The sequence below is a fragment of the Rhamphochromis longiceps genome, linkage group LG22 (genome assembly GCF_057381845.1).
Source record: "Rhamphochromis longiceps isolate RC_006_pf linkage group LG22, R_longiceps_female_GT1.1, whole genome shotgun sequence".
Classification (NCBI taxonomy): Eukaryota; Metazoa; Chordata; class Actinopteri; order Cichliformes; family Cichlidae; genus Rhamphochromis; species Rhamphochromis longiceps.
This window is the reverse complement of record NC_140577.1, coordinates 9771901-9794345: the sequence shown is the minus strand read 5'-3', so window position 1 is coordinate 9794345 and position 22445 is coordinate 9771901. Positions and strand designations below refer to the sequence as shown.

The window sequence follows — 22445 nt, the reverse complement described above, 5'->3', positions numbered from 1 at the left end:
GCCCGTTGCGACAGGGGCACCTGCCAATAACCTTTCAAAAGATCTAGCTTGGTGACAAATCTGGCTGAGCCCACCCTATCAACACAGTCATCCATACGGGGGAGCGGAAAGGAGTCTGGCTTGGTGATGGCATTTACTTTACGGTAATCATTACAAAAACGTGGGGTTTGATCAGATTTAGGCACCAAGAGGGTAGGAGAGCTCCATGGACTGAAGCTGGGCACCGCAAAACCATTCTCCAACAGGTATTCCACCTCCTTTCTCATGATTGCCCGCTTTCCGGGATTGACCCGATAGGCATGCTGCTTAATGGGCCGGTGTTCGCCAACATCTATATCATGCTCAAGCATAGTGGTCTGAGTCGGCTTGTCACTAAAGAGCACAATATGACCACAGATCAGATTGTAAATATCCTGCCTGTGGGGCTCACCCAAATAAAGCAAATGAGCCTCAAGGTCCTCCAAGATCTTTGAATTCTCCAAGCGGGCCCCTGAGCTGGGTCCCTGGGGTTCACGCAACCCATCCACCTCCGGTTGGTAGGAGGGTGAACCCACCGTCACCACAGGGGAAACAGAGTTAGTCTGGCTCTGGTTCCGGTCCACATATTTCTTGAGCATATTAACATGACAAACCCGGGACTTCTTCCGCCTATCCGGGGTTTTAATCAGGTAATCCGTGTCACTAACTTGGCGCTCGATCTCATACGGACCACTAAAACGAGCTTGGAAACATGAACCCACAATGGGTAAGAGAACTAAAACACGCTCACCAGGCAAAAAGGTGCGCTTGAGGGTCTTCCTATCATACCTCTCTTTCATCTTCTCCTGAGCACCGGAAAGCGACCTGCGCGCCAACTCACATGCAGCGTGCAGCCTCTCCCTAAACGAACTTACATAGTCAAGCACGTTGTGCACGGGCCGCGGCTGGTCGGGCTGCGCGAGCCACCCCTCTTGGAGCAGACGTAGGGGTCCACGCACCGTATGCCCAAAAACCAACGCCGCCGGGCTAAAACCCAGGGACTCTTGTGTGGTCTCTCGAATGGCAAATAGCAATAACGGCAGGCCCACATCCCATTCGGACTCAGTTTCAAAACAGTACTTCCGTAACATGGCCTTCAAGGTCTGATGGAATCGCTCCAAAGCCCCCTGTGTTTCTGGGTGATAAGCACTAGACACCCGGTGCTTAACCGACAACTCAGTCATCACCTGAGCAAAAACCCCCGACAGAAAATTAGAGCCCTGATCGGTCTGAATGTACTTCGGTAACCCAAATATAGAAAAGAACTGTACTAAGGCTTTCACCACGGCCTTAGCCCTAAGCGATCGCAGGGGAATAGCTTCTGGAAACCGTGTGGCCGCACACATTATGGTGAGTACGTACTGGTAACCCGCCTTAGTTTTCGGTAAAGGCCCTACACAGTCCACAATAACATGCTCGAAGGGCTCCCCTATTGCAGGAATTGGATGTAACGGGGCGGGTGGAATGACCTGATTGGGCTTACCCGACACCTGGCACACATGACAGGACCGACAATAGCACGCCACATCAGACTTAAGCCCCGGCCAAAAAAAGTAACGAAGCACTCGGTCATAAGTTTTTTTAATCCCCAAGTGGCCTGACAGATGATGCTCATGGGCCAGACTCAAAACCTGGGGTCGGTACTCCGTCGGCACCACCACCTGAGTGACCACCTCACCCCCCAACCCACCCACCGGAGCCCAATTGCGTAACAGAACCCCGCGATCAACCTCATAAGAAGCAGCACCAGGCACCGCCCCTGGCTGCAAGGCAGCAGCTCGACAGGCAGACAACGTATCATCAGCCTGTTGGGCCGCAATGAGCTGCTCCCTGTTTACCGCCAGGCGCAAATCCTCCGACACCACACTAAAAACCTTCGCCGTCCCACCATCCACCCCCGGAACAGAACTATCATGCGGCTCAGAGCCGTCCGGAAACATTCCGGATATGTCCACCTCCCCACCCAAGCGACGAGCTTGAGCACGAGTAACCACACATGCCGGAAAAACCGTGGAGTCACCCAGCTCCGACGGAAAGTGGCATAACCGATCCGAGGTAGGACACTCAATAACTTCCGGAGTAGCCGGAAACACTTTTCCCCCGGCCAAGTCATTCCCCAAAATAAGATCAATACCTTCAATCGGCAGCTGATCTCGAACCCCCACCCGCACAGCGCCCGATACAAAAGACGAGGTCAAAGTAACCGTATGGAGAGGCATGCGTAGAATACTCATCTGTATACCCCACACCAGTAAGTCAGAACCACAATACGACTGCTGAGAGAAAGGCACGACTCCACGCCGCGCCACCGAATGCTTCGCCCCGGTATCCCTCAAGATAGTGATCGGAACCCGGTCCCCCGCATCACCAGACAACGATAAAAACCCCGACGAAATAAACGGTCGAAACACCTCATCTATCCCCCGCGGAACGACGCCAATCGGCATTAAGCTAGGGCGGGTTACCGCGGAGCAACACTGCACGGCCCCCCCCCCCCGAAATGTTGGCCCGCGCCCCCTCCCTCGCCCTCAGCACGGGACAAGAAGCAACGAGATGACCGAGCTCATGACAAAAAAAACATCGGCGGTCCCCAGCGGCCACCGTAGGGCTACGCCGCGAGAGCGGGGGAGAACGCCCCCCCCCCCACCTCCGGCAAAACTCTAGAACCCCGACGTAACGGAGGGGAAAAACCCCTCCTATGCGTCAAAGCAAACTCATCTGCCAGAACCGCCGCTTTCGTGAGGGAAACGACCTTCTGCTCGTTCAAATAAACAACCACCCGCTCTGGCAAACACCCTTTGAAATCCTCCAATAACACTAACTCCCTCAGCTGTGCAAACTCCTTAACCTCACTAGCCTGGCACCACCGATCAAAGAGCAAACCCTTCTCGCGCGCAAACTCCACATAAGTCTGATCCCCCCCCCCTCACACACTGCCGAAACTTCTGACGGTACGCTTCAGGCACCAACTCAAAAGCACGCAATACAGCAGCCTTAACCACACCATAATCCAAGCTCTCAGATGCCGACAGGCTAGCCCACACCTCCTGAGCCCTACCCACCAGCCGACACTGCAACAGTAAAACCCAGACCTCCTCCGGCCACTGTAACGCGGTAGCCACACGCTCAAAAGCAGAAAAAAACGATTCCACCTCCGATTCACAAAAGGGCGGCACCAATTTAATGTGCCTCCCAATATCAAAATCCTGACGGAGAGCCGGGGCGGGACCAGGCGCCGGCGGCGCAGGGAGCACAGAGGGCGCAGACGTGGGCGGCGTAGAGACAGGGGCACGCGGCGTAGAGTCAGGGGCACGCGGCGGAGGTCCACGCTCCAACTCCAACGCCCTCACCCTCAGATGCATCGCTTCTACCTCCAACCGGTGACTACTCAACTCCACCTCCTTAATGCGGAGCAACAACTGGAGCTCCTCCGCCGACGACCCCACCACCGGAGCCGGAGGAGCCACAGAGGGGGTGGCCACAGGAGGAACAGACACCGGAGCCAACGGCTCCACAACCGCCCCGCCCGTTCCACCAACAAGCGGCACGCCCGACAATAAACCCCGCTCGCTCAAAGCCACCGCGACAAGCTGCCGCAAATCGTCCTTCTTTACCCCCGCCGGCGCTCGCACATCAAAACGGCCCGCAATAAGCAACAAATCCTCCCTCCGACACCGACCCAACTGCTGCAAGGAAGGCGCCTCGGCAAACTTGTCCACATCGAACTCCATCCGCGGCCACCCACACCAACAACCCCCAAACACACAAAAAACAACCCCACACACCCACACGAGCCCCACGACACACAAACGAACCCGAAATCCCTCAAACGGACGAGCCCCCATTTATGTTACACACCGGCCCGAAGCCGGGGTGCAACACAACAAAAAATAAACCCGATACATAACAACGACAAACAAAAAAAAAAAACACACCACGGCAGAATGACGAGTTTGGTTAATTTATTCACTGAACAGGTAGCGAGCTTCAGGGTGGGCGATGCCAAAACAACAAACAAAACACACTAGAAAGAAAAACAGAACTAACTTACCTCCCACGATTCCAAAACAAAATACAATTCTCTAACCTGTCTCCCTACCCGAAACAGGAAAAAAGAGGGGAATAAAAGAAACGGCTTCCCACCCCTACAGCTACCAAGCCCAGGTACAACCCTTTTTCAGCATTAATATTGCAGCCCCGTGCAGTCACACGCCACGACGGTCCCCAGCCACACAGCTCACGGGGAACCAGGAAAAGTCTCCTCACCGGCCCAGTCCAACCCCTTTTGTAGCTGGCCTCTTTCCTTCCTCCACCAATGGGCGGCCTCCACCTGGAAACAAGCATCGCTGAATACAAATACAAACAATAACAACCCCGTACCACAAATAATGACCCTGGGTCATAACACTCCTCTGATCTCAACCCCTCTTCCTCTTTGGCCTGCAGCTCTTCTCCTTCCGCACGCTCGAATGCCTTCATCCATTGTGATTGTTTGGCATCTTCACCAAACTATGCTTTTATAGGTGGGGTCACATCATTAGCAACAGGTGTCTTCAATTTTGTGTGTAGTGACTGACGCCAGGTGTGTTCCCTGTGTTCAAAGATTGGTGACTGTGGCAAGCATTTTGCATCACATGGGCTTTCATTTGAGAATATGAGCAGAGTTGTTTTGCAACATGTGTTTTAGCAAGGAAAAATGTGTTTAGATTTATGAGTACAGAGGGTTGTGTTTTGTGAATTGTGTCTTCATGTGACATGTGTTTATGGTACTGGAATATGGTGGCTACATTTAGTAAATGTGTTTAGACTACTGGTCATTTGGGTTACAGGATTGGCTTTTGTGTTTTAACATTTGAGAAAAACTGTAAGCAGGTTTTTTGGGGGAAAAAGGGCAAATTTGCAAGAACAGAACTCTAAAAAAAAGAGTCCAGGAGCAATATATTTGAACATCTTCTATCAGAAAACCAAAATCACCCATTTTTACGTACATCACTACGACAGGAACAAACTACAGGCTTGATTTCATTGAAATGAGTCATCCTCAGGGTGTGCAGGAACTGTCAGCATTTCACAAAGTTGGACCTTTTTTCCTTTACTCGTTAGATTAACAGCTGTTAGCTCATCTGGTTAAAGGATCGATGAGCTTGTGGAATGGTGATGCATCTTCCACAGTTCACAAAATCTGTCCACAGTTCACAAAAATTGCAGGCCTAAAACCTAATGGGTCTTCACACAGATGTGTGTGACTCAGGGTCAATAGATGTTCATTCGTTTGTGCCTTAAAACTAACCACTGTTTTATGCCACTGTATCAGACTAAATGCAGCATACAATAATTAATTTTCTTCGGGAAAGAAAGTTTCAGAGTCAGTTTTTAGTCTTTAGAGTCAACAGATGTAACAAACTGACAGTTGTTGAGTTAAAATGGCAAACAGTTGCCGACATGCACATTAAGTTCAAATATTACAACTGATTTTGAATCTAATGTTTCTATTTGTCATGCTTAACTCCAATATTCACCCTCCTTTTAGTTCTTTATGTGGTCTCCATCTGCTCTCGGGGAAATCTTTGTATCTTAAACTGCTAAATGCTCCAGTCTGTTCAGCAGCGAGTTAATCGGCTCGTTAATCTTTGTGCACTTGGTGTTTTGTGTACAGTTTGTGTACACAGTTTTTGTCTCTGCCTGCTGCTTCTGCAGCAGTTACTGCTGTCAGCATTAAGAGCAAATCGAAATGAAGACAAAGACACTGAAATGATTAATAAAGCTGTCAGAAGCTGCGCAGTCTGTGTATCGCTGTGAGTTGTGCCTGTCACATCTGTTTATTGCCTTCATTGTAGATATCTGATTACTGATAATAGCAGTTTTAACCATTGCAAACAGTAGATAACACTCGTTTATGTCGTCTATGGTACATGTGTAAACTCATATATATTCATCTCTTCCTTGAAGTGACTGAGTGCTGTCCAAATCACTCAGAAAGGAACAAAGGAGGGAAGTTCATCTATATTTGATCTATATTTTGGTGTTAAAATGTCTAATATATGGCCACGTTACAGTACTCTGTGCCCTGTTTGAGCTGTTAGCAAATTTATTTAGTTAATCACATTGAGAATATTTTAATGTATTTGTTTTTTTAGGGGGGGTTAATGTAAAAATGTATTATTTAAAAAAAAAAAAAAAAAAAGAAAAAAAAAAAAAAAGAAGGTAATTTTACCCCATTGCCAGGTGGTTTCTAGGCAATGTGATGAAAACTTGTCATGCGCAGTTTTTTGTGTGGATTTTGTGAATATAAATATGATTCTGTTGTCGGGAAATAAAAATGATCCTGTCCTTTTTATCAAGTGTTACAGGCACATCATGTCATAATATCTGTTACATATAAGAACCTCCAGGGTTCTACGGTGTGCCCGAGTGCCAGTTCAGGTTGCTTAACCACTGGTTAGAGGGGTTCACAGTCAAAGAAACAAACCAACACATACACAAAGTTTGTTTTGCAAGAAAGAACAGATAAGGATTGTGTAAACAAAGGCAGTGTTGTTTACACAATTTATTTTTTTAACTCCTTTTTGCATGAAAAAATGTTTGGAAACCATAATTAATGACGTTATAACATTATTAGAATATTTGTTACAACACAGAAAGAGCCAATGGAAAAAAACGTTCCTGTGTAAGATAAAACTGACCCTACTTGGGCATTTCTGTCACCAGTACTGGTTGGTTGCTTGAGGGTTAATTCTATCCATTTCAGTATTCATTTTCTAATTAAATATAAGGTTTTCGATTAAGTGACTGTTTTTTGGGGGGTTTTTTTAATGTTAAATGTTCTGTTTTTTATCACAGTGAGGGAGCTGGTGGTATCAGCAGGAAAGAGTGTGGAGGTAACGCTGCCCCTCAACGAGGTCAAACTTTACGCCTATGTGGTCCCAAATGGTGAGACCAATGGAACGCTGTATGAAATAATGCAGTCTTTTCATCAGTTTCCTGACACCTGAGGAAAAATGAGTGTGTAGGAGGAGCTAATTATGCATGGAGTGGATTTTTCTATGTGTACCAGTTACTAATTATTATTAAACTGTGCGTTATTTGTGCTGTTCAGTAATGCATGGACTAAACTGCGCTTGACATGAGTCTTAATCATTTTGTACGTCATGCTGAACGCTTGTCAGAGAATTTCAAATCTATGCTGAAAAAGATTATAGAGTTCAGAAGAGTAACACACATCATGAGTCTGTTAATCCCTTGAGCCCTCCTTAACATGCTGCAGTGTAAAAACATTGTATCTAGTAGATTTTATTTGAATGCGTACATTTTTATTACACTTGGGTATTTATTTTTATGTATTTTTCTCTACAGGGACAAACTATGCATTTGACTGGCGTCTAAAAACTCATCCCAAAGATTACAGCGGGGAGATGGAGGGGAAGCACAGCAAGACTCTGAAACTCAGCAAGGTGCAGATCACAGTTTCATATTCATGTTTGCTATAAATAAAATCATGCAGGTGGCACTCTGTTGACCATGTAACCAAAAAGGATCACTTCTTCTTTCTGGTTGACTCGATTCCTTCTCTTTGGGTCTCCTCAGCTGACCGTGGGCCTGTACGAGTTTGAGGTGACAGTGGACGGGGAGGGCGCCCACGGAGAAGGTTACGTTAATGTTACAGTCAAACCAGGTATGAAAACTCTTTAGTTCCTGTCATGGCTCCTGATTTAGCTTCTTTTTACACTTGTTCTCAGTGGAATATTTATGATTTACATTTTTTTTTCCCTCAATAATATGATTTTGTAAGACTTTTGGGGTCTCTTCCTCCAGTTTATGAAGTGACTGTTTGTCTGTGAAGGTTCTCAGTCATCCAGGTCATCGTAGTCAAAGGAGCTTGCAAAGAAAAGCGTCTGGACTTAAGTCCAGACGCTTTTCTTTGCAAGCTCCTTTGACTACGAAGTGACTGTTTATTCTACTTTTGAAACCACCTTATAAAATCAAGGTCACGTGAGGACTGTAGCCAACTGTCACAGAGTAAAAGGCAGGGTGAATGTAGTGTTCACACCCACGGGCAGGTCAGATTTACCAGTTAAGCTAACGAGCATGTCGCAGACACTGGAAGAACGTGGCACCGCCACGCCGGCTCATCACTGTGCAGCTGCTGTAAATCACAAATGAGAAACGGTGTCAAATAAAGCTACACAGGAGAGCGATGTTTTAATGCTGAAGCTTTTATATATTAGTTGCAAAATTATGTAGTACTGTTAAAGGGTGTGGAAAATTAACTCTCTTCTGTAGCACCAAAACATCTCAAAACAGCTCTAAGCAAGTGATAATTCACAGCAGGCGCGTTCTCACTCCTGTAAATTAATCCTTTGTGTGTGGTGCTGCGTAGCTGCAGAGCAGTCAGTGTGGGGTTTGGGTGGGCGAGTGTGACTACACCAATCAGGACAATTCACTTTTACCTGTGCTACCCCCACACATCATCAGCAGGTTAATGTTACTGTTAATGTAATTGTTTAATGTGTCAGACGCATGCTCACGGGCACCTCCATGTGGTGACGTGTAGAAAGTTCGTGGTGTGAAACCCATAGACCGTATACAAAGTTGAGCAGTTAGAAGCAGGAAAAAATGGAAAGCGTAATAATTTGAGAGAGTTTGACAAGGATCAGAGCATCTCCAAAATGGCAGCACTTCCTGGGTCTTCCCGGTCTGCAGTGGTCAATATCTATATGGTTCTGATAGAAAGGTGTCAGAAAAACCTGTGCAAAGCAGATTTATGGGCCTGCATAGCTTCAGACCAGTCAGGGTTCCTATGCAGACCCCTGTCAATCGCAGAAAGCCCAAAAAATATGAGACATTTGAGCATTAGAACTGGACTTTAAACAATGGAAGGAGGTGGTTTAGTCTGATGGACCATGTCTTGATGTGGATGGCCAGGGTGTGTGCACTGATTACTTGTGCCACAGCACATGTTTGGGTCTAGTGGGTCCAATGGAGCTTTTGCACATCTGCATTCGCTTAATTTTGCAAAAGTGGACATCAGGACTTGGTGGAAAAACACTGGCGTGAGAGATGTAAATGACTGTTCGTGTGTGTAGTAAGATTATAATGTTGATGCTGCTTTACATAGCCATATTTGATTTGCAAATTACATGTGCTTTTGAATTATGCCAGGACTATTTTAATGTAACCTGTTTAGTTTATTTTAATTCATATCCATAAATCTTCATTGTGTTTGTTTCTTTTATAAAGATTTGCAGTTGTAATGATCTGCATGTTGCATCTAATGAAGCTAAGCAGTCATGTAAGGTGGTTAATCTTCTGCAGTGTTTTGAATGTACTGGTCCCCCCCCCCCTTGAATTAATACAATTGCCCGCTAAAAAGCACTCATTAACCACTTATAAGGAAAAAAAACCCTTATTGCTGGAAGACAGCCCGGCTTTTCTCCCACACATGGTTGTATTTCTGTATTTGCCAGGGTATCCTCTAACCTGTTCTTACTGCCTCAGTCACTAATGCTTAATGTGCAGCTCAGTAAGCGAGTTAATTCCTTATTTTCCACCTGACAGAGCCACGGGTAAACAAGCCTCCTGTTGCCGTAGTTTCCCCAAAGTTCCAGGAGATCTCCTTGCCAACCAGCTCTACGGTGATAGACGGCAGCCGTGAGTCTCCCACATGGTACACACACAGTCATTTAGCACCAGTTAAAGAAAGGAAAACCAAATCCTTGTCTTCCCTTTACAGAGAGCACTGATGATGACAAGGTGGTGGCGTGGCACTGGGAAGAGGTCAAAGGTCCTCTGAGGGAGGAGAAGGTCTCTGCTGACACCCCTGTACTCACCCTCACCAGCCTTGTGCCTGGGAACTACACATTTAGGTAAACAGAAATCACACTTATCTCAATGAGATTAGTTGTGAAGTCTGAAAACGCACACCTGTTTTGTTGAAGTGTTGGCCTGCAGACAAATGCAGCTGAGTAAAACTGACTTTACAGATGTTACAGAGGTGTTGGGAAGCTGGAGGAAGTAATTATGCACAACCCGTGTAAGTGAACAGGAAAATCCGTAGTTTGATGTGAAAACATTTGGATACTGTAGCACATCTCTAAATACACTGGGCAACTAAAGGAAATCCTTTTTGTGATGTTCTTTTATTTAGCATGGACATAAAAAAGAAAAAGAAAATTCTCTCCTTGTTAAATAAATAACAGAAAAAGCAGTCCCTTTTGAAAATATCTGATTGATTCTTTGGTACTCAGCTTAACAAGTGCATTTTAGTTTCTCTAATATGGCCTCATTATGTGGGCAAGTGCGTGTCTTCATGACCTACTCGTATTTTTGAAGTGCCTCCATCTGGATCATTTTCAGAGAGAGATTTATGATTTACTTGACAAAGTGTTCTTCTTTTGATATGCTGGCAGCAGCAAATAATAACAGTGAGCTTTCTTTAAAACAAATTAAGAAATATAGACCCGGAGCACAGCTTTTAAGTTATGGAAGTCCGCTAGAAACCTCTGTGTCTTCTAAATTTATACAGTGGGAAGGTTAAATGTGATGCGACCAGTAAGTATAACCTCAGAGATCAGTTTTGTTAAATTGCTATTTATTTGGGTTTATATTTGAGTAGCATATTACAAATTGTGATATTTTTTTAAAATATAGTTCAAAAAGCAAAGAATAAATACTAAATACTTGTTGTGTAATTGACCTAAAAGCTAAAACAAAAAAAACAACAACCCCAAAATAGTGATGCGCTGGTTCTGAGTTAACGTCCATCATTTCACTGCTTGGCTTATCTGGGTTGACATCATAAATTTGTAGGTTTATATTTGTGCTATTTCAAATAAGGCTTGAATAAGGGCTGAAAGTCTTCAAACAACATTGTTATTTATTTATGGTAAATAATGTTTTCCTGGCAGAAAAGTCGAGATGAATCAGAAAAGAAATGCAAAACTAAGCATCTTCTATGAAATTTTGGCAAAAAGATTTTAATTTCTGCAGCACACATGTCTATGGTTGTCCCATAAATGCATCTCCATCTTCCTTTTGTATCAGTTTGACAGTAACTGACTCGGACGGAGCTACAAACTCGACACAGGCCACTCTCTCCGTTAACAAAGCCAAGGACTATCGACCTGTGGCCAACGCCGGCCCAAACCAGGTTTGTCCTCTCTGTTGTATGATGCCCCAACCTGCAGGTGCTGCTATCACATGAAAATAAAGTAAGTTATTTACGCCAAACTGCGGCAATCCTAATAACTTTTCTCTTGCCTCTTCCAGGTCATCCAGTTACCACGCAACTCCATCACTCTGTATGGCAACCAAAGCACCGACGACCACGGTTCTCTGTCCTATGAGTGGTCCCTCAGCCCAGAGAGCAAAGACAAAGTGGTGGAGATGCAGGTACAATACTCCACACAGCTGAATTCACGTGTTTTGGGTTATTTTTCTGTGGATAAGATCATCGTAGCTAACAGTGGCGTATACTGTGCTTTTCAGGGTGTACGGACTCCCATCCTACAGTTGTCAGCAATGCAAGAGGGAGACTACACCTTCCAGCTGACTGTGACGGACTCAGCTGGACAGCAGGACACTTCTCAGGTCACCGTCATCGTGCAGCCAGGTAAACAGCTGGAGAGTTCATGCCACCTCAGCAGATATCACTTCCCAGCCATCACAGATGTCACACATTAGCTCAGGATTTTTCAGTGTTTGTTCAACTCTGAGCTATTGTTCACCATATGGAGCGAATAAATCTCTTTAACTTGACATTTAAGAGATGCCGTATCTGAACACAGTGTACCCTGTGTGGCTTCTTGCTCGCCCCTTGTCTCTTCCAAATTTACACATCAAAGAGCAAATTGAGCCAGTGTGTAAGTCGCCATTAATTTGTGACCTTTCATGACGTGTGAGGAGAATGTCGGCACTTAAACTGCTCCTGTTTAGCAAACAGTGACGGGTAATCATATGAGGGAGCAGAGTGCACTCAAGGTGATAAGCACTTTGTAGACTGGAAATGTACTGTTTTATGTTGGACCTCGAATGCGAACACACAACAAGGTCAAGGTCTGCTAGGTTTAGACCGAGGCTATCTTGTGAGTCATCGCACCTGAAAGATATGACGATGTTATTAGTCAGAATCTAATTCCAGGTACTTCAGAACATAACTGCTGTGCTTTAGTTACTGTCAGAAAGACACTGGTCCTTTATATCATAGAAGGGTTTTCATTACAGTGATGTTATTAGCTGTGTTATACAAATATTGGGTTTTCTTTCGTCTCAAGCTAGCTCGGCTTGAAATACTGGTCAGTCTCTCCAAATCACTGAAAATTTTAATATTGACCCCCCTGAACGCCCAGAGCTTCCTAGTTTGAGGAGGCCTGCTCCCCAATCCAGGTTTTTCGGACAGTAATTGTAGCTCTGTGCTTTAGTAGTTTTCTCATAGTCTCATTATATACAACTGGACTTCTTTTTGTAACCAATGGAACCGGACTCTTCTGGTCATTAGAGAGATTGCAGATACAAAGCACTTTGTAATGCCTTCAGTTTTCTGATTTGGATTTCCATCTTCTACAACCTCAATTCGGAAAGAGTCGGAAGTCTGTGCAAAATGTAAATAAAAACAGAATTGAATCATTTGCAAATCTCATAAAACCAGACTGTTGTCACAATAGAACATAGAAAACACATAAAATGTTTTAACTGAGAAAATGAAATTTGATTTAGGTAAAACATCTAAAAACGAAATTGTGTCTTTGTTTAAATGTATTGCCTCTCTTCTATTAAGAGTCGGTGAACATTTGGTGACTTTCAGCATATCTTGATGGTGCCTTCCCAGATGTGCAAGCTACCAATTCGATTGGTACCGATACACCTCCGTACCACCAGACTTTTGAAAAGAGGGTTGATAATTTTCCTCTTTCGTCCAGAGGATGCAGTGTTTGTGTTTCCCAAAAAGAATTTCAAATTTGGATTTATCTGACCACAGAATAGTTTTCCACTTTGCCTCAGTCCATTTTAAATGAGCTTTGGTCTAGAGATGACAGCAGCATTTCTGGCTCATGCTCACACGTGGCATTACAGACCTTTAATCTGCAACCTTTGACCTGGCACACGATGATTTCTCCAAGTCTTCCTAAGTCCATGCAGTGATTTCATGACATAATCATGTCTGTTTTTGATGCAGCACTGAAGGCTCAAAGATCACAGAATTATAGATATATAGATAGAGCCTACACTTTTGATCATATTTTGTAATACATTAGATATTTTGCAGTCTTTGCAAATTTATGTTGAGAAAGATTATTGAAGTTTCACAGTTTGTAGATGTACCTTTTTGCCAGTTAACCTAATGAGCTGCAAAATGTTCCCCCAACTCTTACTTTTCAAATTCAAAACAAACTAAAAATTTTCATATAACACTACTGGTTTAAATAAATTCGCTTTGGGGATCTGCTGATACCAAGAGCAGATCCAATGTTAAGTCAACAAACTAAACAATTCACACATTTGCAAAATAACCAAAGCACTGCTACAGATGCATTGTAAACGTGGAACAACATAGATTTAAATAGAATGGTTTGACCCGTTGAGGCCTTGCCCAGTCAAGCTGATCCAAACACTAATATTGAATCTGTCCTTCTATACTGTAATTTAGTGTGGTCCAAATAATGGAGTTGTGTGTGTCATTTTCACATTTCATTCAGAAAATAATAAACCACCAGTAGCAGATGCAGGACCTGAGAAAGAGCTGACGCTGCCCATGGATCACACCACACTGTATGGCAATAAGAGCCACGATGACCAGAAGATAGCCACCTATCAATGGACAAAGAACAGGTCAGATGAATATGGATTAATGCAGTTTGTATTTTTTGTTGTTAAAGTCTAGAATAATAGTTTACATGATACCTCAATCATAGTTACTGAGAGGTTTATAATATAAAACACTTGAATTCACAGGTTTCAGTCGCTGTCACTAACATTTCCACATCCTCTTTAATTCCCCTTGTCCCTCCCTTCATGTTTCGATCTTTTTTTGGTCCGTCTGTTCCTCTACCAGTGGTCCCGATGGTGTGAAGATTGAAAATGCAGACAGCGCCGTTGCCACGGTGACAGGTCTCAAGGTCGGCACATATGAGTTTACCCTGACAGTAACTGATGAGAGGAAGCTGGAGAGCAGCGACACTGTCACAGTCATCGTTAAGGAAGGTACGGAGTTGTGTGTTTGTGTGGGTGTGGAATAAGACTTTCCCTTTAAGCAAAATAGCTGCTTTATGTCAAAGTCAGACAGCTGAGTATTACGGATGTTTTGAAATTTACATGTTAATTACAGAAGCAAGAGCTCAGTTATTATCTGGAATAACATAAACACACTCGGATATGTAGACAAACGTATGGTTTAATGCATGCACATACACACAGAGATCGATATAAATATAAACTAATTCACTCTAGTGCGGTATTTAAAGTATTTGTGCTAATGCATGCCTTATTGCATCAAATGCCTTAGCTTTATCATTATATTGAATTTTAAATTTTAAGCACTTGGTAACAGCAGAAAGGAAGAACTCCCTTTTAACAGGAAGAGACCTTCTGTAGGGCCAGTCGGTTACCCAATATGGGATAAATATGATCTCTCTCTTTCTAGTCCCTATCCAGCTCTCAGTGTAGCCTTTTGGATCTGCTGAAGGCTTTCTGTTTAGAACAGCCTGATTAAAATGGAATTACAAGAATGATTGTCCAATATTACTAAAATTAGGAGCAATCTGTTTATAAGCATTATCTTAGAATGCTTATTGGTCCTTCAAACGTAGGAGTGTTGTCCAACTATTACCTTAGGTGCCATTCAGAGGCCTGTTCTCTGTATATTTTTTTAAAAATAATCCCAGTAATCTGGATTTTGTTCAGATCTTTGAACCCATAAGAGAATTTGATTAGGAAAGCTGGAGATTATTGTGCACTCCCATTATCGGTGACCAGAGTATAAATATCAGTACTGGAAACCATAATCGGGTGGAGTAATGAGTGGAGGAAGCAACAAAGAGGGGGGAGTATATTCAGATGAAAGGTTAAAAGCAGCACAAATGTGACACACTCATTCATTCATTGCTTGGAGAACAATAGTAGGAAACTAAATGATGAGTTACTTTTGTCAGTTACTCCCTCTTGACTTATGCGCTAACTCTAATAATGACTCACAATATTCAGCAGTTTTTCCTGTCACCTGTGCACAAAATGGAACTGGTCCCCACCCTTCCTCCAACCTTGGTTGAGCAATATTTGCACAACCAAGGTTGGGCTGATTTCCGTTAAACAATTCTGGTAATTCTTGATCTTGTTTACAATGAACAGACCTGAGACAAGCAGGTTTGACCTCATGGATGTGTTGCAGTAAAATCCAATCCTATAGCTGAAGAACTGAAATATTCCACATCAAACCAAATCATCAGCAGTTTAAACCAAATAATGTGCCGATCTATGCGCTAGAACAATGAGAACAAGCCCTCTGTGAGCTCATCCTGTTATATTGTATAAACAAAAGACTGTGCTATTAATGGGAAACAGTCCAGAGGGAGTGACAGCTGCACAACAATCATAAACATGTGAAAATGGTCTGGCTGGAAATGTGCAGTGAAGTGGTGTAGTTGCATATAAGCTTTTGATTCTCTGAGTATTTAGAGGGAGAAGATATAAGGTCTCCTGTAGATCTGAGTGATCTGAATGTGCCTCAGTTTGAATGAGAAAAAGCATGATTGTGTTACTGAGATGCTGTTTTTGTTTGTGTGGTGCTTTCAGACAAACTGTAGGGGTTACAAAAAAGATGTATCCTGTGTCTTTGAAAGTGTGGGATTCTCTCTAAAATACTGTAGCGCATGTACCAGTGACCAGCAGGGGGCTCTAACAGAGACACATTGTAAAGAAGTTTATGAAATTTTAATGTTTTTTTCTCCAGAAAAGGACCAACCGCCAGTAGCTCGTGTTGTGTCGAGTCCACCCATCTCTTTGCCTGTCAGGACCGCCACTTTGGATGGATCTCAGTCCACTGATGACAAAGGTGGACTCAGCTACCTGTGGACCAGAGAAGACACCAGTCCTGCTGCTGGGGTGAGACGGACCTTTATAATCAGGCCTTTAACTGATGTTAGTTCTGGTTTAGTTTATTGCAGGGACCATGAGATTTATAAATAAATAAAAATGTATTGTTTTTTGTTTTGTTTTGTTCTGTTTAATAGGATGTGCTGAACAGCTCCGACCACCAGGCAGTGCTGTTTCTTGGAAACCTGGTGGAGGGCAAATACAGCTTCATCCTGACTGTAACTGACAGCAAAGGACAAAGCAGCAAGGGGAGGGGCACAGTGGAGGTCAAACCAGGTAAGCAGACCTACAAAAACATGCATATGAACACATCCCCAAGATATACTCATTATTTTTAACAATACGTTTCTTTATTTCATATAAAAATTACTCTTTATGTTCAACTAAAGAGAACACACATTCTCAAAAACAGTTCAGAAAACACATCGACATTCAAAAACGTCTCAAAATGGGCTCAGGTGTGACTACATGTCATTGGTCCACATATAGTTGAGTCAAGAAGCCTGTGCTAACTGAATAAACAGAAGGCTGCTGGATAGATGGACGGGCAGTCAGTCCATTTTAGACTTTAATAAGTTAAACAGCCAACTGTTAAAATATTCACACAGTGATGGTGATTTTTTTTCCCTATGATGAAAGGAAAAAATTATATCAAAATTGATATGAAAATGGATTCATATCAACCAAAAACACCACTTCTTTCTTATCCAGTCTGTATCATTTGGTTTACTTTTTTTTAATCCAAAAACAATCCTATAAGCTACTTGTGTAGAAAAAAAAAAAGAAAAAAAAAAAAAGAAAGAGGTTCATCAGTGTTTTATCACAACTTTGACCTTCCGGATCCAAACCAAGTAGAAAATGCTTTGAATGAAGTGAAATTTCTTTTGAAATAATCTTCTTATATGCCACTCTGACCCCTTCCTAAAACGTTTTAATCTTTTTCCACTAACTAAGCAACCTATGCATTTGTCTCTCGACATACAATTTGTCTGGTTTATTTCATACTGATTTAACTGTTTTACCAGGAGTGGATATCTAGGTATTAACCATTTATAGTGTTAGAGTGAAGGATGTTGAAGTGTAAAAGCTTAAACATTTAAAATATTTTAAAACTTCCCGGTTTGGGGAAAAACTATATATTTATTTGTATAGTGTAGCAACGTAACTTGATACTGATGCACTTAAAACCTAATAAAACTGCTGATTATTTTCCAGTGATCAGTTTTTTGTGGTGCAGTGTCCCAATAAAAGACCTGTGGTTTCTATTCAGGCTTTTATTTTGTAGCCAGATAAAGATTCAAACGAGGGGAAAATAAATTCTTGTGATCGTTAAAAGACATTGTAGAAAAATATACTGAAACACAACTGCTGCATGGTTTATTTTTTCTTCAAACGACTCTGTGCATGCAAATGCTTTCCACACAGCAGGAGCCTCAACAACCAGCAGCAGAAGGTTGAGCAGGTCAGCACAGCATACGGTGCACAGACACACACTCGGCCAGAAACTAATCCGTCACTTGGCGCTCTGGACTCTCTCCCAGATTTCAGGGAGTCAGATGGATCCTGCAATCTGCCCGTTTTCCTCATGTCACTTTTTCCGTCTCACTGTCACCTCATGTGTCTTCCCTCTTCCCTATTTTTCCCATCTATCCATCAGACGTGCGGGAGCGGGACCTGGTGGAACTGGTGTTAGAGGTCTCCGTATCGCAGGTGTCCCAACGTCAGCGCGACATGCTGCTGCGACAGGTTGGGGTTTTACTGGGTGTGCTCGACAGCGACATCATTGTGCGAGAGATCAGTGCGTTTAATGAGCACAGGTGACTTTGTCTCCAGATTTTAGACAAGTGTGCAAACCTGATGATGAAAGTCATGAAACCAACTGTGAACAGAGCTGGAATTATCCTTTGACAGTTTGTTTGTTTGTTTTCCACCCTCTTCCTCCATTCTCAGTACTCGTTTGGTCTTCCTGGTGTCCGGAGGCCCAGGGCGCCCTCCGCTGTCGGGCCGTAACGTTGCACTCGGCCTGCGCAACAAACTGCGTAAACAGAAGAATGACTTCCTCATCTTCAAGGCCCGACGAGTGGATACAGTCAGTGAGTACCACATAAACGTTACGAAATGGAACAAGGAAAGGGGGAAAAGAGGTTTGATGCTTCTATGTTACAGCAGACTCTAAAAGCCTTGGTTTTTGGACATTCAAGGTCACAGTTGCATTGATTAATTTCTGATAAGCTCTTGAAATCATCAAGACAGTGTCTCCCAGTTTTGTTTTGTTTTTGCAAAAATGTAAAAATTTGTCCTATTATTAGATTCCTCCTAAAAATTCCTGGATCCATATTTTGATCTGCATTGACTCCTAAAATGAATCACTGCTAAGATGGGCCAGACCTCACTTCGGCTAAAAACTCCTCCTATGCCTGAATAGCTCTACAGCTTTGTCGCCAAATTGTAGCTGTGGGGAGGTTTCTCTCTTTAAGTTGATGAATTTTCTTTCATTAGCTGTCAACTGACTAAACCAATCAGTCGTTGCATGCTGTTTTTATGATGTAGATAAACCATAGGTTTAATGCAGAAGAATAAATCTCACCGGATTCATCTTTGAAGACTAGATGTAACCCTGACCCATAATCTTATGTTTTGGGGGGTCGTTATTAGAAAAAGTATTTTGATGGGAGTCAGTTACAATGTCTATTCTTAAAATATCTATTCTTGTCTTTGATTTCCAATCTTTTGTCTTTTTTTTCAAAAGCCTAAAATCACAAATTTTGTCAGCAAAAGGTTAAAATAAGGCTTCATATCAGATCAATTTGATTTATCTCAAAAGTATGGAAATTACTTTTACAGCAGCTAAAATAATAAACACAGTCTGTAAAAAAACTAATGTAGCTCAATAAAACAGAATATAACAAAAAAGCTCAGTTTGATCAAACGGAAAGATTAAAGAGCTCCATTAAACAGAATTGAAACCAAAAATTCAAATAAGATTGATCAAAAAGTAAATAATTGAATACAAAATAACAAAATGGCTCTATAAGGTAAAACAAATGCACTAACACAAATAAAATAAAATAAATTAGAATGAAAATAAACTTACTAAATGTAGCAAAAATAACAACAGTAAAAATTTTCCTTGACATTAAAGTGTACACAGAGTGTAAAACATGGTGTATTGATCACAGAAAATGACTCAGTTCTCACAGGGTTATGTTTTTGAGTAATCCCACCTACAGACAAACTGAACTTATCACAGACACACTGTTTAATGCATAAACCATAAAAATCAGACTGCTATTATTCAGTCATGCTCGTGCAGTCTGCAGTCTTTGGCTCGGTTAATGATGCAAGGTCAAAGTTTTAGATTTCTTAGCTATTTCTAAGTCATATAAGTATTTCTTTAGCACTTTAAATCTGCTGTTTACCAAGTTTTAAAGCTCTGACGGTTTATTGAACATTGCTGTCGCTCTCCCTCCTCAGTCTGCCAGCTGAACTGCTCCGGCCACGGCGAGTGTGACTCATTCACGCGGCGCTGCGTCTGTCACCCTTTCTGGATGGAGAATTTTATCAGAGCTCAGTTCGGAGACGCAGAGAGCAACTGCGGTAAGAAGGGAGGCATTACAGTAAAATATAGAGTCGATAAACAAAAATCAATAAATAATCAATTTTATTGTTGTGAAAATCTGACCCAGCAGATTATTATTTTAATTCTGTTTATAAGAATCAGAATAAACTCTGTCGCTGTATTCAGGGACGCACGGCGAGTCTTTTGTGAATTTGTTGTCGAAGCTGCATTACTTTAGAGCTGTTTTAATATTACACACTTTTTACCACATCATTTTTTCTGTTTTCAGAGTGGAGCGTGCTCTATGTGACGATAGCATCCTTTATGATTGTGGTTGCTGCGGCAACATTTGTATGGGGGATAGTTTGTTGCTGCAACAGGTGAGTTTTTTACCTAAATTCTTTTTTAATATTCTGTCAGGGTTATTGTTAAATAACTTTATGGGGGTAATGGTCATTGATTCCCTGTGTGTTTATTTTCCTGTAAGGCGTAAGAGCAAAGTGCGCAGGAGTAAAAGTCGATACAAAATGCTAGAAGCTGACGATCAGGACTGTTTGGAGCTGCAACTGCCAAGAGCTGGTAAGATGGACGCGTTCACGTAAACTCGCACCACCGCCTGCATTTAGCCTGTTAACACTCACAGAAACAGGCAGACAGTAAATTCTGCTGCGTCTGTATTTTGACTGGAACTTGAACATCTTGAATCAAATTTTATAGAGATAACAACGATACCAGTACTTCCTTACTTTGTAATATGATTGCATGCACAGCTACGGTTTTTCTTTTGTGTATTTTTCTAAGATTATTTGTTTGGGACATTTTTTTTTTCCTTTATTAGATTAGATTAGGAAAGTATATAGACATGAAAGCAAGGGAATATGCAGAGCAAAGGCCTGCAAGTTGACCCGAGTCGATGCTTTTGGCCTTTGTGGCACATTGCAGCATGAGCTAAACACTGTTTTCCAACTTTAGCAAAACTTTTTTTTTTTTTTTGTAAATGATGAGTGTGAATGTTGTTAGGTTAGTCATATTTACAGTTAATTTACCCAATGCCATTCAAAAATAACTGCCCAAATAAACACTGAAGGTGTTAACAAATGGTAAGACTCGACTTTTTTCTTGTGAAGATTTCTTTTGATAATTAACACTGATGTAAATGTTTAGCCAATGTTTCTATTTTAGCCACAATACAAAAAACTTGATGTTTCAAAGACGTTTCAAAGATGTTTTAAATTTTCTGCCTAGTCGATGTTTAGGACAGCTCCATCACACTGTTTCTTTCGCTTCTGTTCTCCTCTTTCTCGTTCAGCACGCCTGAAGCCTGTTCCTGCTCCCACTTCCTCTGCCCTCATGCACTCGGACTCTGACCTGGACAGTGACGAAGGGCAGGGCGGGATCCCGTGGATGGATCAGGAGCGCGGGCAGCTCCTGAGGCCTCAGAATGGCTCCCTGAGGAATGGCCAGGGGCCGGTGAGGGCCAAGAAGCAGAGAGAAGAGCAGCTATAGCAAGAGAGGAGGGGGGAGCTCACAGCTGCCCTCACACAGCTCTTCCCCTTCACGCCTCCTCTTTCCCCTTCGTTGGTCTTCAACACAAAAACCTCACACTTCTCCTCTGTGAAGACAGACTGGGAGATACCTGAGTTAGGAAGAGGGAGAGAGAAGGAGATGTTGGGACCGTGTTGTCCCACTGTCACAGAAAAAACACCACGATACTGAAGCTTCCCTGCACCCACACTGAGCCAGAACGACGTGAAAAAGAAACTGCCATTACACTGAGAACCAGGGGTGAGCGCTGTGTTTTGAATGATATAAAATATTAATTAGACCCCTATTATTTAACACAGAGACATAAAGAATGTAGTGCTGCCCCTCTCCTGCTGCTGGCTTACAAAGGTTGGGAGACTGTGTGAGAGGAAGTAGCTCGAGTGACTTTTTAAGATGAGGAAAAACAAAACTGCTTCAATGACACGAAAACCAGCCACCTGGCACGCTAACACCTTGCCTCTTGTAGACACGCATGTACAAACACGTTGTATTCACGCCGTTTCAGGTCGACCTGATGCTACCAAACACTGCCATTTTTAAATTAATGGTTAACTTTGCTCTGATTGTTTCTGTTCATCTGAAGCATGACGGAGAGGAAAAGAAAAAAAAAAGACAACCAACCAACAACCAAAACTGATCTGAGCTGCCATCGGCTCGGAGAAACCACCTCAGAAAATATTTTAAATAATTTATGTGCATGAAGAGCGACAGATTGCAGCTCTGGTACAACCTGATACGATCGGCTGCATGTTTGTATGTCAGCTGTATGTGTGGATTTCTGTGGCTGCTGTGCCAAAAGATGTTTCCTCAGAGCAGTTTGTATGCTTCTTTTTTGTTTTTTGCTTTTTTTTTATGTTTTTATGAACCCACAGAAGAGTCACAGTGTTGTAAGGTTTTATTCTCAAGGCTTCTCTGTGGATTAAATAACTGGAGTACACAACTGTAACAAAAGTGGTCTCAGTGAGGAAGGCAGTTGGGAGAAAGATGAAGAACAGGAGATTGAAGGACAGACCGCTGCTTCCTCATCACCTTTGGTAATGTGATGACTGCTTCAACCCTGAAGACCACAGAGTTTTTGTTACTGTTTTTACAAACAACCTTTTGGCTGTGATTAGACGTGGATGCACTTTGATTTTAATGTCTGCTGTCTCACTTTGTCTCTTGTTGGTTTAAAAAAAAGGGAGAGGTTCGTATGTGACGGTTGGAAGTTGGGAGGTTCAGCCATAAACGCAGGACTTTG

The 22445-nt window shown here is 42.7% G+C and overlaps 1 protein-coding gene across 5 annotated transcripts in view; it reads left to right on the top strand.

Annotated features, from left to right (window-relative positions):
• kiaa0319l (KIAA0319-like ortholog) overlaps window positions 1-21821 on the top strand; it is a 41792-nt gene extending 19971 nt beyond the window's left edge. For all 5 annotated transcript variants that reach the window (XM_085395681.1, XM_085395680.1, XM_085395678.1 and 2 more), the window contains 18 exons: window positions 6859-6948; window positions 7372-7469; window positions 7603-7690; window positions 9574-9666; window positions 9749-9881; window positions 11059-11164; window positions 11284-11406; window positions 11503-11626; window positions 13710-13842; window positions 14066-14214; window positions 15959-16110; window positions 16239-16377; window positions 17759-17918; window positions 18052-18194; window positions 19576-19698; window positions 19950-20040; window positions 20148-20239; window positions 20970-21821. In XM_085395681.1, the coding sequence (XP_085251807.1) occupies window positions 6859-6948; window positions 7372-7469; window positions 7603-7690; window positions 9574-9666; window positions 9749-9881; window positions 11059-11164; window positions 11284-11406; window positions 11503-11626; window positions 13710-13842; window positions 14066-14214; window positions 15959-16110; window positions 16239-16377; window positions 17759-17918; window positions 18052-18194; window positions 19576-19698; window positions 19950-20040; window positions 20148-20239; window positions 20970-21166 (2234 nt within the window). In that variant the 3' untranslated portion in view covers window positions 21167-21821. The remainder of the gene's footprint in view (window positions 1-6858; window positions 6949-7371; window positions 7470-7602; window positions 7691-9573; window positions 9667-9748; window positions 9882-11058; window positions 11165-11283; window positions 11407-11502; window positions 11627-13709; window positions 13843-14065; window positions 14215-15958; window positions 16111-16238; window positions 16378-17758; window positions 17919-18051; window positions 18195-19575; window positions 19699-19949; window positions 20041-20147; window positions 20240-20969) is intronic.
• The last annotated feature ends 624 nt before the right edge of the window (window positions 21822-22445 follow it).